The sequence below is a fragment of the Dipodomys spectabilis genome, unplaced genomic scaffold (genome assembly GCF_019054845.1).
Source record: "Dipodomys spectabilis isolate Male_0828 unplaced genomic scaffold, ASM1905484v1 ptg000019l, whole genome shotgun sequence".
Lineage (NCBI taxonomy): Eukaryota > Metazoa > Chordata > Mammalia > Rodentia > Heteromyidae > Dipodomys > Dipodomys spectabilis.
In genome coordinates, this window is record NW_024870696.1 from 9,802,753 (window position 1) to 9,822,204 (window position 19,452).

Below are 19,452 nucleotides of genomic sequence, written 5' to 3' on the forward strand. Positions count from 1 at the left end.
CCAGGCCCAGAGTTCAGGCATCATGACCAACAACAACAACAGAAAAGAATATCCTAGACATATTCTAGTTATTACAGATGAGGGAATCCATGCAGCCTATGTTTTTGGGGGTCTGTCTTATTTCTCTTAATATAGTTTTTTCCAAGTCTTTTTATTTCCTTATGAGTGAGGAAATGCCATCCTTTCTGACAGAAGTATAGAATTCCATTGGGAATGTATAACACATTTTCTTGATCCATTCATCCCCTGAAGGGCTTCTGGGCTGATTATATATCTTAATTATGGGAAATAATGCTGCAATGAACAAGTGCTGGTGGTTTTAATGCGGGTTGGTTTGTGGACATTTGGGTAAATATCCAAGAGTGGGTTATAGGGAAGCTTTATGCTTAACCTTTTGAGGAAACTTCATACTGCTTTTCAGAGTGATTGAACAAGTTTACATTCCAACCAACAGTCTACAGAGTCTTATGTATCCAATCCTATGATTCATTTGTAACAACTTTTCCATTTGTCATCAAAGAACTGAATAAAGATTTATAGAAACAAGTAATTATTTTAGTTTCGTGTATTTTGTTATCTTAAATATTTTAATATCTTATATATCTTAAAACTAACACATTTATACAAAATATAATTATAAGTTAGTTAACATTTCACCTTATCTACTAGGCAGACACTTCATTTTTGAGGGATTTTACAACATTTATATACTCTAATGAGTGGGTCTGCTGAAATAAATTTATTTTTTTTAAATTTTTTTAAAAAATTTATTATAAATTATTTTATGGTAGTATGTTTTTGACTTATCTATGTTGGTAATATAACAAAGTACCCTTAAAAAATTCAAATATGAGCTAGCCACTGATGGTTCATGCCTGTAATTCTAGCTTCTCAGCAGGCTGAGATCTGAGGATTCTGATTTAAATCTAGCCCAGGCAGAAAAACCCCCCATGAGACTCTTATCTCCAATTAACCATTCAAAAAACAGAGGTGGAGCAGTGACTCCAAGTGAAGAGTCCTAGCCTTGAGCTAAAGAGCTCAGGGACAGCACCCAGAGCCTGAGTTCAAGCTCCACAACCCTTGTTTCCCAAGGGATTCTGTATTACCATCCATCCTATGGCTTTCCTGGTTGTGTCTGAAATATTTGTTCTTACTGTAACAAATACCTGAGATAAATCAATTGGTGAAGGAAAAACAATTCATCTGGATCACAGTTTTAGAGGTTTTGTTTTTTATTTTACATTTTGTATTGTGAAAATACTGTACAGAGGGATTACAATTACATGAGCAAGGTAATGAGTACATTTCTTACCAAGCATTGTTGCTTCCTCCTTTGTTTCCTCTTCCTCTCCCTTCCCAATTACCCCTTCCCTCCCCCACCATTTATCTTTACTGAATTTGTATGCACTTCCCAGCTCCCAAATCCTCTAATACTGTAAAGACGTTATGTAGAAAAATCAACTTTACAGTTTTAGAGGTTTTAATCTATAAGCAATTGCCTTTATTACTCTGGGCGATTTGTGGCCCAGTACATTGTTATGGGAGCACATAGCATAGGAATCCTATTGTCCTTATATCTGGGTGAAGAAAAGCAAAACAAAACAAAACAAAAATAACTATGAGGCCAGGTCCAATAGTTCTCTTTCAAGGCATACCCTCAGGGACTTAGAAAGTCCCAGTGAGCCCTACCTCTAAAGCTCCCAGTGGTTTATAATCCAGCTTCCCAGGAGGCTGAGATGGTAGGATCATATTTGAAACCAGGTCAGGCAGGAAATTCCATGAGATTCTTATCTCCAGTTAACCAGCAAAAATCCAGAGGCAGAATTTTGCACTAGCCTCGAGTGTGTGTGTGTGTGAAATCTCAAGGACCAGAACACAGGCCTTAAGTTCAAGCCCCAGTATTGACACACACACACACACACACAAAAGAAAGTTGAATTAAAAATTTCCATTATGTCCATGAAATTAAGATCAAGCCATCAACAGATATATGGTTTTGGATATATTAGCTCTAACCTATAGCAATGGTGGATACTGAACAAAATACTTAAGACATTTACATATAGAACTTGGCTATGGAATTATGTTTATTGTTGTAAATTAACACCCTTATGACTTTAACCAAACATATTCATATATTATAAATATATAATTAGGGGAAGTGGCGCTGTAGCTCGACTGGTAGAGTGCTTGCCTTGAACTGAAGAGGTGAGGGACAGTGCTCAGGTCCAGAGTTCAAGCCTCACGACCAACCAAAAAACAACCCTAAAACATAAATATATAATTAGAGAATAAAAGAAGGTATCTTTGTTAATGAAAAATTGGAGATAAATTGAAGATATACTTGGATTAAGTCTAATTAATAAAATAATATGCATCTTATCTTAATATCATCCAATAAGGGCATGCTTGTTAGTTAAAATAAAATATTACTCTTAATGTCAGTATTTTCTGACACAGTCACACTGCTTATTTGTGCATTATTCTTTATGTTTTTTTTTTTTTTTTTTTTAAGCAATTTAGCTTTGCATATGAGAGGTTCTGAAACAGAAATACAAATCTTGATCTCTGGGTTAAAATGGTTAGCTCAGATATAGTCACTTGTAATGTGGCATATCCTTTTGCTATTCATCAAGCTTTTGAGTTTTATATTCTCACATTAAAATAAGATCATGATACAGGTGATCTGAATTCATAGTAAACTTGAATCAAGATCTCCATGACTGTCCATGTTTTATATTATGTAAAGTCAAAATGGAAATAACCCCTGTTTTCACTGTATTTGATATTGGTGCCCTGCATCTTGTATATACATTTCTCTAATTTGGGGAGAGGCAGGGAAAAAACAAAATGATGAAACAAGGATACAGGCTGACTCATTGTAACAATGAGTTATACAAGACACTACGTTGAAAACAAACTTTACAACTTGAGGTGGGGAAGGAGGAGGGGAAGTGGGGAGGGAAGGGATGGTGGGGGAGAACAAAGGAGGAGGTAAAAATGCTTGATAGGAAATGTACTCATTGCCTTAGTCACGTAACTGTAACTATTTTGTACAGTATTTTTACAATAAAAACATAAAAAAGAAATAATACTATAAGTGCACAGGAATTCAGTAAAGATAAATTTGGCTTTTAAATATTTTGTTGACTTGCAAAAATTTTAAAGTCCATTTCAATCCTCGTAAAATCCTTTTTAAATTCTGACCTGACATGATCAGTCACTATTTTTTAAAATAGTTCTTTCTTCTGTATTTTATACTTATTTTTGTTTCCACATTTCCTTTCCATTTATTTTTAATCTATCTCTAAATAAATTTCAGTTTTTAATTTCCCACCTCAAATTTGTTTAAATAATTAATGGATGTATTATATAATATCAATGCATATATAATAATCAATGTATATATAACATCAATGACAATAATGTTTAAAAAATTTATTCTATTTCTTTTGTGAGCATAGGTCAATTAGAAGACTTGTTTCCCAAGAAGTACTGATTCTAGGACCATAAATCTGTATTGTATCTCTAAAAGTTTAATTGGTGAGTTGGGATTGTAATCCCTGAGGAGTTACAAATTATAAATATGTCAGACTCTAAATGTAGGCTTTTTACCTCTGTATGGAGGTTTTGTACTGCATCTCTCCTTAGAACTACTAATTATTTTATACTCTATCTGTGAGAAAGTCTATAGGTGATAGAGTCTATACACATATGGCTGTTCAGTGGACTTTGCTTGCTTTTCTAATTTCCCATTCTCAACAATGTATAATCAGCTGGCTATGCTCCCTGCCTCCTGAACATCACTAAGCAAGTACCTGCTTCCTTTTCTCCCTCCTTATAAGTTTTATTGGAGTTTCTAGTGTTATTAAGTTTTTTTTTACTTATATTGTATGAGATTTATCACTGATTTCTACAAAAAGTGCTTAATGAGACAGAGAACATCCAGGAAAAAGTTCACTATCAGGTATTCTCTAACATTTTGATTTGAATGTTAGTGTACTTAAAATTTTAAACACAACTTCCAGTCATAGAAACATGCACTATTATATTAATTTCTGTGAGGACTATAAAATGAGTGTGCTGATAGTTTACAAACAAACATTTAAACATGTCCCTAGACTTGATCCATCTCCAATCTAAGAAATGTCCATATCATCATTGTATAGGTTTGGAAAGAACAAAGCCACATTCTTCTTCTTTAAATGTTAGTCAGATGACCTGATTAACTATGGTCATGTCAAATAGGAATAACTGAGTCTGTCAAATACTGATGGCAGAAATGGATATGCTTTTGTTGAACTGATGGATTTTACTAGATATGTACTCTAAATGACAAGTAAGGAAATACAAAATTTTAAGCTGCTTTTATACTCTAGGCAGCTTTCACTTTTTTTTAAATTACCTGATATAACAAAACACTTTTTCACTGGCTCTTTTGTCTTTTTGTTGTTGTCTTTCATGTTGTTTTTCATTGGACTCAGGGTCTGGGTCCTGTCCCTGATCTCTTTTGCTCAAAACTAGCACTCTACCACTTTGAGCCACACTGGTGGTTAATTGGAGATAAAGGGTCTCAAGGACTTTCCTTCCCCTCCTGGCTTTGAACTAGCTTAGATCTCAGCTTTCTGAGTAGTTTGGATTACAGGCATGAGCCATCAGCTCCTGGAATTTTGTCATTTTTAATATTGTACAACATACCGTCTTCAGAACTGATTTCATTAGATCACGATGGATTTTTAATTTATTTTTGCCAATTCTGGGGCTTGAACTCAAGGCCTGGGCTTTTGTGCTTATGAATAGCACTCTACCACTTGAGCCACAGTTCTACTTCTGGTCTTTTGTGGTTAATTGGAGAAAAAAGTCCTCATAAGCTTTCCTGCCTTGGCTGGGTTGGAATCAGGATTCTCAGATCTCAGCCTCCTGAGTATCTAGGATTATAGGCATGAGCCACCAGCCACTAGTCATAATGGATTTTTAAATATATATATGTCTCTATATATTTCTTGTAGAAAGAACAGACACAGATTTATCATTGTAATGTATTTTTAGGGCACACTACAGTATATTACATATAGACATGATGTACAGCTCATCTCTTGTGCTCCTTACATAGCCGACATTTTGTAATTGTTGGGCCATTGGTCAAGAGACCCTGTCACAAGACCTCTAGGACTGACAGAGAATACCAACTATAGCAATAGGAAACTTGTTTCTCTTTTGAGTTTGGTCATTCCATTTTCCACCTTAGTTCACAGTACTAACACAGGAAGGTGTATATATATATATATACATACATAGTAGTATAAAGTAGTTTTCCCTAAACTTGTAGACCTTAAGAATCAAAGGCATAGAAAAACTCATAGCTTCCTAGGATTTTTCCATTCCTTCTTAATCTATGATCACAATTCAGTAAAACTTTTGTTTGTATCCAGACAAATAACAGAAAATTCAGGGAACTACTGTATCTAAATAATGGGAAGGAAAAAAAAGGTTCTAAGAAGGTTAAAAAGTAGATAATTTAGTTTGGTTAAAAAAGTACTGCCTTGTCAAGTCAAATGCTTGATGTCATACCAAACATAAAATAGGTATAATCCAAAGGTTTATCCTTCAGAAATTTAAAAATCAAAATAGAAAATATATTTATCTGAAGGAAAATGGAAATTGATGCTATAAAATGAAGTAATGCTGTTTTTAAAGCAGGCCTATAATCCAAAATGCATCTATGTATATATGCTTATTTAACAATTTAGCATTTGTTACATTATCATTTGGGAATTTTTTTGTGTGTGTATCTGATATTCCTGGGGCTAGTGTGCTATCCTTGAGTTTTTTTGTTTTTATTTTTTAACTTAAGCGTAGCACTCTACTACTTGAGATTTTTGGTGGTTACTTGGACATAAAAGTTTCACAGACTTTTTCCTGTATATTCTGGCTTTGAACCACAATCCTCATATTTTAGCTTCCTGAGTAGCTAGAATTATAGGTATGAATCACTAGCACCCAGCTATCATTTGAGAACTTTTAAATAGTAACAATGACCATAACAAATTGTAATGTTCATTTCCATTTTATTTTTTCCTTGTATTTATCTTTAAATAGTTGTGCAAAGGAGTTAACTTAACATGCCAGTTTGTGAGTACAATGCATCTTGATCAATATCATCCCTTCAATCATCTTTTCTTTCAGTCTAAGGAAGTGTGTTTTTAATACATGCTATACTCCTGATTCATGTTGGATAATGACTTTAATGACTTTCATTATCCATCTGCTTTAGTAACATGTTTCATTAATTTAATTTACATTTGGTTTCTTAGACAATTTTCTTTTGTACACATGAAGTTAGTTTTCATTTTACACAGGCTGCATCATATTTTATTTGGTAAAAATTTGTTTTGATGAAAGCAGATTGGTAGTAAATTTATACATTTGTCAAAATTTAACTATAAAATAAAACTTTTGCATCAAAAAGAACACTAAAACACTATGTTTTACTACATAAATACATAATTTTGATGTGTAAATATATAAATGAGAAATATGCAAAAACAGGTAAAGAATGACTAAATAGACTTTTAAAAAGACTTAAAGAACTAGACATCAGTGCCTCGTGTCTGTAATCCCAGTTACTCAGGAGACTCAGTGGAAGCCCACACATAGAGAGAGAGGTAAGTCCCTGGGACTCTTATCTCCACTTAACTAATAAAAAAAAGCCATTAGTGGCATTGTAGCACTAGTGGTAGAGAGCTAGCCTCGAGGACAAAGAGGCTCAGGGACAGTGTCCAAGACTGGAGTTATATACAATAGACTCTCTCTCTGTCTCTCTCTGTCTCTGTCTCTGTCTGTCTGTCTCTCTCTCTCTCTATATGGTAAAATAGAAGGAGGGGGGTTCATGTCAATGGACATATAGTCAGGAAGCTATTATAGATCATTTAATATTGTCAATGGAATATTTAAACACAATAGCCTCAGCGGGCAACAGATTATCAATGTTTTCCTCATTACCTTCTTTGTCAGAAATATTAATTGTATGGTGAACAAAACTGCAGGAAATGGAAGAAGGCAATAACAGCTCTCAAAAAGGATTTCTTCTCCTGGGATTTTCAGATCAACCTCTGCTTGAGAGCTTCCTTTTTGTTATCATTTTGCATTTTTACATCTTGAACATCCTGGGGAATTCTGCCATCATATTAGTGTCTCTCCTGGACCCGAAGCTTCACACTCCTATGTATTTCTTTCTCAGTAATCTCTCCTGTGTGGACATCTGTTTTACCACTAGTGTGGCCCCACAGTTGCTGGTTACCATGAACAGAAAAGACAAGAGCATGAGTTACGGTGGCTGTGTAGCCCAGCTCTATGTAGCCATGGGGTTGGGTTCGTCCGAATGTGTTCTCTTGGCAGTGATGGCTTACGATCGCTATGCTGCGGTTTGCCAACCATTGCGTTACACAGCCATTATGCACCCCAAGCTCTGTACATGCCTGGCCAGCATAGCCTGGCTCAGTGGCCTGGTCACATCCTTGATCCAGTGCTCTCTCACTGTGCAGCTGCCTCTTTGTGGTCACCGCAAACTGGACCATATTTTCTGTGAGGTGCCCGTGCTCATCAAACTGGCTTGTGTGGACACAACTTTCAACGAGGCAGAGCTCTTTGTGGCCAGTGTGGTCTTTCTAATTATCCCCGTGTCCCTCATCCTGGTCTCCTACGGCTTTATAACTCAAGCTGTGCTGAAGATCAAATCAGCTGCAGGGCGCAAAAAGGCTTTTGGGACGTGTTCATCTCATCTGGTTGTGGTCATTATTTTCTATGGGACCATCATCTTCATGTACCTTCAACCAGCCAAAAGTAGGTCCAAAAACCAGGGAAAGTTTGTATCTCTTTTCTACACCATAGTCACTCCACTTTTAAACCCTATTATCTATACTCTGAGAAACAAAGACGTGAAAGGAGCCTTGAGGGCAACGTTGAAGGGAAGTGTTTGGGGGTCAGAAACCTTATGAGCTGCTGCTATCACTTTGCACAGCAATCATGGATTATTTGCACTATTTCTGTACAACATCAGTAAGTTTATTAAAAGAACCCTTTATTCTAAACCACCGAAAGCACAATGATGTTTCTTTGTTCCCAATCTTCTCCTCATTCTCTAGAATCTATGGTGTAGCTACAAACATCCTTTTGCTCTTTCTCAATAATGTCATTCACTTGAACGTTCTTTTTATCACTGTCTGATGCTATGGCCCAGTTGATAAATTTCCTATTAATTACGGAAAAAGAAGTATGTATATTTCAAAATATATTTATTAATACATTTTTGATGCTAGGTTTGTTTTGGCTCAATATTTTGCTACAATATGAATACATTAATAGACGTACTATATACTATTTTCCCTTATTATTGTTATTAAATATTTTCTCTCTCGGTCTCAAGTTTGATATTGCTCATGATATATTATTATAACTCTACCAGTTTTCTTTTAAATCTGTCCTTTTAATTTTGTCCATTTACATTTCTATTTAAATACCATCTATCTTATACAGGAATAATCGCACATTAAATTTTGTCAAGTTTGACTTTTTTCTTTACAGTAGTTACTTCATTAATATATTTAATTTTAATTTAAGTATTTTGCCTCAAAGTACAATAATAAAAGATAAGATGTACGTTGATCTTTTGATACACATATACAATTTAATGCAACTGAATTTAATTTTATGTTTATAATATGTGTACATGATTATTGAATACATATATAATTACATGAACTTTTACATCCCATATGTAATATGTATATTGTTTTTGTATATAACAAAATGTATATGTATATAACCATGTGTATATAAGTATATGCAATATGCACTATTATAGAAATTACTGTATAATTTATGTTATATGTAAATATATGTGCATATAAATACTATTATGTGTAATTTAACTAACTTACATATAATTTAACCAAGTATAATTTAGCTAACTCACATGCAATTTCTCTTTCTAGTGTAAATTTCCACGGACCAACATTGTTCCATTTTCTCCCAGAGCATAGCCTTACTAAAGACTGCCACTGTTAACCTTTTTTCACTACATGCAGCTTTTACATTCCACATATAGATGAAAATATGTAGTATTATACATTTAATGTGTGGACATTTCACTTTGTGTAATACATTCTAGGTCCATATATACTATTATAAATGATGGGATTTCCTTATGATTATATATCTTAAAGACTTCAATAATTATGTTATAATTATATCTATACTCATTTGTATATTACAACACAATTTATAATATTCAAGATATATGTTCATATATTTACAATAGAATAGTCTTTACTCCATTTATTTTTAATGTGATGATTAGATATTTGGATGAGCATCTGTTCTGTACTGTTTGCTTTCCATTTGACCCATGTGTCCTGTGCATATTTTCACCTTCAAATAATCTTCATTTGCAAAGCTACATTGAGTCATACAGAATCCTAGGTGGACAGATTATTGAGGGAAATTATTTCTGTCTACTGCTTTGATGTCATTTCTATCTAAGAAAATTAAGGATTCTTGTAAATAATAAAATTGAATTTTCTGGCTGATTATTAATTTATCTATTTATTCAATTTGATTCTGATGCATCTTATAATCAATTTCATTCTGCTTTTAATGGCTAAGATTTTAAGCTTCCTGGACCTGAAGATTTTTATTTGAACCTAATTTTTAAAATTTACAACTGTTCCATTACCATAGTTCTATATACTCAAATGAAAAAGTCGGTTCACAGATTACTGAGGTTCTTTCTCTCTTTAGAATGTTTTCCTTTACCAGTTTTTATTTTCTGATTTAGTTGTATAGTGATAACTCTTTATATTTATTCTGATTATTATTTTCAATTAATGTTGAACTTATCAATTCTAGATTTCTAGGTTTTGTGCTTTTAATTTCCTTATATCTTCTGATTGCATTTACATTTTAACTAAAGTCTTTAAACACAGTTACTCCAGCTGGTTTATGTTCTGTCTTCCATCTTTGTCATTTTTATATCCATTCATACTGATTGAAATTCCCTTTTCCATATGTAGTGGGAATATGTACTATGAATGCCCACAAGTCCATCGAGTGATAAGTTGTGTTTACACACAGTATGGACTATTCATAAAATTTAATGTTATTTTGCAATAAAAAGAACTGCAATGTTGAGGCATACTACATGAAAATAAGTGAAATAAAACAGCAAAATGCCTACGTGATAATCCTGTAGCATATATAAACATGTCCATTTCAGGGACATGAATTAGATTAATGGTTACTTGGTAGCCTGATGGTGATTCTAGAAACATTCTCTAAGCAATACTACTTTAACAGAACTTCTGACAGTGTTCAAAATCATAAAAATTGGTTTGAAAATCAAATTTCTTTTCTGATCAAAGCGTGGTTTCCAATCAATGCCCAACATAACCCTAAAGTTGTGGATCCAAATGGCATGTTGGAAAGTAAGAACTGATTAATTATGAGTCACAATTAAAAATGGGTATTTGTCATGTTCTTGAGCTTTGAGAGAAATGTTACCCAGGGAATTTTCACAGTTACTCTTTATCTAGTTGAAGAAATACCAGTTTTTTTCCTAATTTTTAAGTTTGTTTCTCTACATATAATTACTAGATTTTTTCAACCTACACACTAATATCTTGTTTCTATTCATTTTAGTTTGAGAGTTGACTTCTGCATATCAAATATGGGTCCTTACATTCTACTATAATCATGTATTAGTAGTAAGATTTTTTATTTATTTATTTATATTTTTTATTTTTATTATGAGAATACCGTTTTTTTACAGCTCTTTGGAATTATTAATATAATCCATGAATAGATCAATAAAATCCAGCCTTTCCAATCTATCCATCATTTATTTTCCTCTCTTCACCCTGCACTAGCTAGGATTTCTAGTATAACACAGAGTAGAATTAGTAACAGGGGCAACTTTGCCTTTACTTTTATTTTAGGATAATAATCTAATTTCTCAAATTAGCTATTTGTTTGGCAGTGGAATTATGTATTGCTGTTTTCAGTGTTATAACATTCATTCCTCCGACTCCAAGTTTGTTAAAGAGGATTTTAAAGCCATGAATGAATAATAAATAATTTTATCTGTCATGATATTCTCTATATTTGTACTAACTGAATTCACGTGCAACATAGAAACTTTACTCCTGTGTAAATCCATTTGCTACTTCTTTCTTTTGATAATGTAATAAAGTTGCATTATGTGTTATGAATTATGCATGCTATATTATATATGTTTTATATATAATTACATATTAATAAATATTGAGATAAAATATATTTATAAAGGCTGTTATATAATCCTTTTCTTTCAGTTTGTCAAAAATATATTCTTAGCTATTATCTGATCTTTTTTCTTTTCTTTTTTTCTTTTTTCTTTTTTCTTGGTGTGGGGCTCAAATTCAGGGACTGGGCTCTGTCCCTGAGCTTTTTCACTCTACAATACTAGTAAATACATGTTTTCAACTACTGTAATCTTGGTCCTAGTTTTATAAAGGATACCATTAAAGCTGATATTAAAATAGCCAGGAGACTAAACCTCTATTCTTTCTAGCTCTGTGCATTGTGTCAGGCCCTAAACTTATTGAAACTGAAACAACACAGATTGTAGGTCTTGGCTTTATTGTCTAGAACCATATGATCTTTATTTCTTGGGGTCTGTAGGGTACTGTGTCTCTACAAAAGACATATATATATATATATATATATATATACATATATATTTAACAAAAAGTAAAATTATCTAAGTTACATTTTTACTCGGTAGGGAGTAACTTTTGACTCTAAAATAAAAGGCATTCTTAATATAAAGGACAATTGGGGAAACGGCTATGTTATACAGGATTTAAATTACAGCCTTGAAGTATTAACAGAGTCCCTTCTAGAGGCAATTAATTACCTGATTTTAAACTCTTCTTGGAGTAAATCAGAAAACAAGAAAAAGCTTCTTGAACTTAAAAGTATAATGACAGCTATCCTGACCATGAAAATTCAGATTTAGATAAGCCTTTCTTTCTATATATGACTATGATGGAGGACATGATGGTAAAAGTTTGTATTGATAGTTGGAGAAATATTCTGCAAAAAAAATCTGCTTATTTTTCAAAACCATTAGATGCAACACATTTGGATTCACATTTCAAAATTAAAACACATTTCTCTGAAGTTCTTTCCATAAAAACAGCCATATTGATCAAGGAGTAAATAATTTTATACTTATGAATCATTAAAGGATTTAAAATCAACCCCTGAGAGGTGTTCAGTACCAAAGTTAAACCTCATCCTTAAAGCATAGTTGTAAATTGAAAATTCTTATCCAAAATAGAAAACAACCAGATATAGGTGCCATCTTTATAGTTGATATCAAGCTAGTAAGCTGTTTATGTAATATAGGTATATATTAAATCTACATATTTTGAAATTCTGCTAATATTTTATGATTTCATTAAAATCCAAATCAGTATCTGTATAGGAAATACTGTTTTCTCTTCACTCATGCCTTTGACTTCTCTCTTAATTAATAGAATAGCTTGATATCTTCTGATCCTGAGCATCTCCTTGTCCTGATAGGGACAACCTGTCAACTAAATTTCCTTACAACTCTATTTCTCCTATCACCTCCTAAATTAAATAGAAAAAAAAAACTTTTCCAGACTGGATCAGCAGTCCACTCTTAGCATGAAGTGGTGTTACATGTAAAAGATGTAAAAGATGGACCGTCCATCTTCTGTACTACTCCTCTTAGATTAAATGGAGTCAACATCATTTTGAGAGCAAATGAAGCAGGATAGGTTGATGAGGTCTTAGGGGAGATACTGTTTTCCACAAATATTAAAAGGACCATAAATTAGACATTATTGGCTGATGCCTATAATCCTAGCTACCCAGAAAGCTGAGATCTGAGGATTGCAGTTCAAAGCTAGCCCTTACTTCCTGTGACTCTTATCTCCAATTAATCAGCAAAAAGCCAGAAGTGGATCTGTGGACTGAAATGAGGGAGCACTAGCCTTGAGCACAAAAGCTCAAGGACAGCACTCAGGCTCTGAGTTCAAGACCCAGAATAGGTACAAATTTACTTTTAAAAAAGGTAATTAAGGCCAGGTGCTGGTGTTCATGCCTGTACTACTAGCTATTCAGGAGGCTGAGATCTGAGGATCACAGTTCAAAGCCAGCCCTGGCAGAAAAGCTGTGAAACTCTTATCTCCAATAAACCACCAGAAAACTGAGAGTGGCGCTGTGGCTCAAGTGGTAGAGCACTTGCCTTGAGCTGAAGAGCTCGGGAACAGCCCAGTTCAAACCCTATGACCAACAAAAAAAGAAAAGTAATTTAAGGAGATTTTTAGAAATTTTCATTGTGACACAAAGGGATTCAGAAAAATAGTAAATAATAATCCTTTATACGTATTTATACTTATAATAAACACATACATATGTAGCTTTTCCTTTACATATCTTATGAAACAAATCTAAATTCATAAATAAAATATGGTTGAAACAGTAGTTTTACAAAACCAAAGTGTTTTTAAGGAAAATAGAGTAAATATCTTAGTTATTAGGAAGTTTGTTGTTACTGTATTCTGCTGAGTTTGAGCCAAAGATTTTTATTAACAAAAAAACCATATTATTTGAAACTCATTTGAAACTCAAATGTGTATTTTATGTTTAATTGGGTGATTTTTGTGAGGAATCAAGCTTTTTCAGAGCTGCTCCTCTCACAGTTATAATTTTTCCTGCCATAATAAGTTAAATTATATATACAACTATTGACATATTGGTTTTGTGAATGCGTTATTTACAGAAGTATTTTTAAATTTACATTTATAAATAGTACAAATAAATAGCACAAATTTTTAATACAAAAAGTTTATATCTTCTTCCTGAATGCCGTCCTTTGTTATTTAGAACTGAATATGTTCAAGCCCCACAACCAACCAAAACAAATAATTACATGATGAAAACATTTATCTAAATTTATTTGTTTACTCAAACAGTTTTATAAAGGAGTTTCAATTCTATTTAAATTTCTCTTTTTCTTTTCTTTATTGTGAAAATACCATACAGAGGGGTTACAATTACATGGGCAAGGTATTGAGTACATTTCTTATCAAGCATTGTTGCCTCCTCCTTTGTTTCCCCTTTCCATTCCTTCCCATCTCCCACCTCCCCCAGCCCCCCCATCCCCCACCCTCCAGCCAGAGTTGTAAAGTTTGTTTTCGACATAACGACTTGTACATCTCATTGTTGCAAAATGGGTCCACCTGTATCCCTATTCAAACAATTTGTTTTTTCCCTTCCCCTCCACAAATTATACCAACATCAAATACAGAAAGATAAGGATTCAAATGGTTTTTCTTTCTTGCGATTATTTCTAACATATTTATGAGATGATTTCTTTGTTGCTTTGTATGTCCCTCCCCCACAGTATAACCCCTTTTGTCACTGTATTTAAATTTCTTTATATAGATAGATAGATATATGAACTGAAATTGAACTGTCACAAAGTTAAAACATAAGAACAAATTGTTAAATTACAGTAGAACTCAAGTTGCACTGGCAGTGCATGGTGGTTTTCTGGTCAGGAAGTAGGTAAACCCTCAGTGATCTTACAGGAAAAGCCACAGCAGGAGCACTAGGTGAGAGGTAAGAGGGACAGGGCCAGGCTGCACACATTGATGATCATAGTGAATAAGGCTCCATGAAGAACTGTGTCATGGTCCCCATGAGAACTGTTTGTCCTCAGTCCACTGTTTCCCAGAGGGTGATGCAGAGTGAAGTGAAAATTATTTCAACCTCATTAAAAAGGGGATTTCAGTCAACCTAAAATGCCCTGACTTTCTCTCCCACCTTATGGGTAATAGAGGATCTCTATAGATAAAAGAGCATCTCAGCATTTATAATGTGTTGGAGCTGTGTCAATAGAGACTTCATGAGATTGTAAGAAAATACAATCTTATGAACATACACAGAAGTCTTTATTACATGTAAGAAATTTCCAGCAAGAAGTTGATCCAGGTAAAATCTGAATTTACTTTGAAGTGTTTATCTTAGAAACTCATAAAAATGTTTTTTCTACATTGCATTATTATATGGGGTATAATGTGATAATTTTAGATAATGTTATGCATTCATACAATGTTTAACGTCAATTCAGGGTATTTAGCATTTCTTCCTGAGAAACTGTTGTCATTTCTTGGTGTAAGAAGCAACTCAGAGTCCTCTCTTTTACGCTGGAGTTTGCCACAATGAAACTGGCACCCACGTTAGAAGATTAATTTATGATATTTGATCTGGTGCCCTGTAGGATTGATGGTGTATACTATATTTTAATTTGACCTGAATCTAAAATTATTAATGCTTAAAATAAGAAAATAAAAGCTACTTGCAAATCCTCACAACAAAAATTAGTTTTAGCATTAAATAGTCATCTTTCATAGAGAATAATAACTTTACAAACGAAAGTAATTGAAGATAGCTGAAGGCTGTCTTTATCCATTACTTAGTGTGGGCAGAAGCCTTACTTTTAAGATGGCTAACCCTCTTTTACCATGCATAAAATGGGGATGAGTCCAGTATTTGTGATAGGACTGTTATGGGGCTTTACAGGGAGTGAAACACAATATTAAGAATCACTCTTGAAAGTGCCTTGAATAGTCACTGAATTTGAGCAATTAAAAAATAATTGAATCAAAGACAGTATAAGAGGTTCAATTAGGATTCAGGTACCAGTAAGAGTAAGGGGAGCCAAAAGAGCGGGTGAAAGGAGGTAAATGTGATCAAATTACATTACATTCATGGAGATAGACAAATTAAACCTGTTGCAAGTATTTTTTTAAAAGTAGAGGGAAGCGAGGTGCCAGTGGCTCACTCCTGTCATCCTAGTTACTCAGAGGCTAAGATCTGAGATCACCTTTCAAAGCCAGATGGAGAAGTCAAGTCTGTGAGACTCTTACCTCCAATAAACTACCCAGAAAAAGCCAGAAGTGGCACTGTGGCACTAGCCTTGACCAAAAAGAAGCTCAGAGACAGAACTTAGGCTCTGAGTTCAAGCCCTAGAACCAACACACACACACACACACACACACACACACACACACACACACACACACACATACACACACACACACACATACACACACACCTACACACACATGCAGGGAAGATAAAGAAGAGAGATGGAAGTGAGTTGATTGGGTCAAATTGTATGCGAGTATGGAAATAACATTGAATTCTCCTAATACAACTAAGATATACTAATATTTTTAATATAATGCTTCATATCTTACTGTACATTCTACATGAATGTAGGGACTTCTTAATAATCTGGACCAGATATACTCTTCTAACTGAAGAGTTGGGCTCTTGCCCACTTTAGTTAGCAAACTATTAACACCTTCAGGCCTTTCAAACATGTGTGTGTGTGTGTGTGTGTGTGTGTGTGTGTGTGTGTGTGTGTGTGTGTGAGTGAGTGTGTGTGTGTGTGTGTGTGTGTGTGTATGTGCGTGCGTGCATGCTGATTCTGAGGCTTGAACTAAGTGCCTAAGCATTCTCCTTGAGGGTTTTTTGTTTCATTTTGTTTTTCTCAAGGCTAATACTCTAACACTTCAGCCACAGATCCACTTTTGGCTCCTTGGTGTTTTTTTGGAAATAAGGGTCTCATGGACTTTCCTACCCGGCTGCATTTGAACCATGATCCTCAAATCTCAGCCTCCTGAGTAGCTAAGATTACAGATGTAATCCAAAAGCACCTGGATACATTATTTTATTCTTCAGAAAAATCATCTGTTCAAAATGCCCACTTGATGAGCCTTTCAATGATTAGATATGCTATCCGTTTCCTTGCTAGACTCTACACTATTGAGGGTGAAAGCAATTTTCTCATTTTGATATGTGTGCTCTCTCCCTGAAGTCTAGGAGTCCTGAACTCTTTGCTGCCTCACCCAGAGCTGGTGTGAATTCCTCTCTCTACCACCTAAGAAGTCTTGGCAAGCTGGATGAATCTCAGTTGAGGTAATTAGCAAATATATTTTTAAGTGAAGTTTATTTTTAAATAAAGTCCAAGGGTAAATGCCTAATTTATGATTAAAAATTTTTGTTTGACTAAAATTATCCTGTATTATCTCCAAGAAAGAATTCTTATATGCCATTTTTTCCCACTCACTAAATGATTCATCTGTATCCAAGGACGAATGTTTAGTCAGGGATGCATCTCACCAGTTCTGTAATTCTACTTAGTACAAATAACTAGTAATTCTGCTTACAATAAGTAACATTTTTTAGCATGTAGGATTTTGTGCTGTGTGCTTTCCTATCAATGATAATAATACTGGATACCCACGTTGTGATTGTAAAGGAAGAGAGAGGAAAGAGAATAAGAGAGAAAGAGTCACAGAGAGAGAGACAGAGAAAGGGAGAGGGGATGTACATTAGTACATTTGTAAACAGACTTTTGGTTGGGAATGGTTAGTATGGCTCATATCAGCTCCATATTTATAAACTGTTCATCACCCATAAATTATAAATTGTTCATCCTCAATAAATGTTATTATACTGATGTAGTCACATAATTACAAATCTCATTTTCAACTTTTTTATACACCTAGCTTTTTACCATCAGCTTTGTTATACATTTGTAAAATTTAAAATAGACAATATTTTTATTCTTGGCAAAATAAAACTGAACTTGCTTTACAAATTTATTATGCTATAACAATTATTTTATTTTTTTAAAAAATCAGTTAACAATTCAGGGTAAAGTTAATAAAGATTCAGACATAATTAGTAAATATAAGGCTCAATGAAAAATATTTTTTTTCAATTTTTACTGTGTCTAATTGACCTAACACATAGGGGAAATGGTACTTTAGGGTCACAAAACTTTAACATATATTTAAGAAAGTAAAAGTGTGGTGGCCTGGGAAGGTGGTTCAGTGATAGAGTGCTTGCCTTGCATGCATGAGGCCCTGGATTTGATTCCTTAGCCCCGGCAGAAAAGGCCAGAAATGGTGCTGTGGTTCAAGTGGTAGAGTGTTAGCCTTGAGCTGAAAAGCTGAGGGACAGCACCCAGGCCCAGAGTTCAAGCCCCACAACTGACAAAGAAAAAAGAAAAAACAGAAAGTAAAAGTGTTTGTGTTTTATAAATACAACATAGTTGAATTCTTATAGGAATGAATATGTTCTGTTAGACAAGAGGAAGGACCTGCATACACTTCCTTCCTTGGGCTCATGTGAGGTAAATACAGTGGACGCCATGACCAATCACACAGCACAGATGGACTTCTTCCTCACCCAGTTCTCTGACGACAAGCAGCTCCAGGTCTTCCATGGCTTTCTGTTCCTGCTGATCTACTTGGAGGCTCTCATGGGGAATCTCTTCATCTTCATCCTTGTCACAGTGGACCCGTGTCTTCACACCCCCATGTACTTCTTCCTGAAGAACTTGGCCTTCCTTGATGCAGGCCTCATTTCAGTCACAGTCCCTAACCTCATTCTGCACTCTTTTACCCATAGGAGCCTCATCTCTTTTCCAGGGTGTGTGTGTCAGCTCTTCTTGGTGATTCATTTTGTTAGTTCAGAGCTTTCCATACTGACTGCCATGTCCTATGACCGCTACGTGGCCATCTGTCACCCACTGCGCTATGATGTCATCATGAACAGGGGACTCTGTCTGCAGATGGTGGCTGTTTCTTGGATGTTTGGGAGCCTCTTTGGGGTCTTATACTCAGCTGGAACTTTCTCTTTAGCATTCTGTGGCTCCAGAAGACTCGTACAATTTTTCTGTGATGTCCCCTCTCTACTGAAGATTTCTTGCTCTAAGAGGCATGTCACTATTGATGTTAGTGTGGCCATTGCAATCCTATGGGGGCTGTTCTGCTTGGTGTGCATTGGGAATTCATATGTTTACATCTTCAGTACTGTGTTGAGAATGCCATCATTACAAGGCCGGTCCAAAGCCTTCTCCACCTGCGTGCCTCATCTCATAGTTGTGATTACATTTTTAATGACAGGTGCCATTGCTTATTTGAAGCCAGTCCCTGACTTCCCATGTCTTGCTGACTTTTTGATATCAGTTTTCTACTCTGTGATGCCTCCATCTTTGAACCCGATAATATATAGTCTGAGAAATAAGGAAATCAAAGTGTCTGTGTGGAAGCTCTTATGGAAGTTGCGTCATTACAAGGGTTATGGAGTAAACAATACACTCATATCTAGAAAGGTCTACTGATATGTTTATTTCATTATTTCCAGGAACTTTTTATACTCTCATAGGTTCTGAGTTCAATCATGTAACTAGTTCAATGTGTATTTTAAGCAAATATTTTGTTTAACAATTCTAGACTAACTATGTTGAAAATGAGCTATATAACTTGGGGGGTGGTAAGGAAAAACAGGGAAATAGTGAAG

General features: G+C 34.5%; 2 protein-coding genes across 2 annotated transcripts; both read left to right on the forward strand.

The window, feature by feature from the left end:
- Positions 1 to 7,046: 7,046 nt before the first annotated feature.
- On the forward strand, positions 7,047 to 7,997 carry LOC122103873 (olfactory receptor 2G6). The gene has a single exon (XM_042674563.1). The coding sequence runs from the start codon at positions 7,050 to 7,052 to the stop codon at positions 7,995 to 7,997; it is 948 nt and encodes a 315-aa protein (XP_042530497.1). The 5' UTR covers positions 7,047 to 7,049.
- Positions 7,998 to 18,298: 10,301 nt separating this feature from the next.
- On the forward strand, positions 18,299 to 19,273 carry LOC122103874 (olfactory receptor 14K1-like). The gene has a single exon (XM_042674564.1). It carries the CDS (start codon positions 18,299 to 18,301, stop codon positions 19,271 to 19,273), a length of 975 nt encoding a protein of 324 aa, XP_042530498.1.
- Positions 19,274 to 19,452: the final 179 nt, after the last annotated feature.

Bases quoted from the DNA above. Each gene is read 5' to 3' on its own strand.
- LOC122103873 (XM_042674563.1), top strand. From the start codon at position 7,050: ATGGAAGAAGGCAATAACAGCTCTCAAAAAGGATTTCTTCTCCTGGGA.
- LOC122103874 (XM_042674564.1), top strand. From the start codon at position 18,299: ATGACCAATCACACAGCACAGATGGACTTCTTCCTCACCCAGTTCTCT.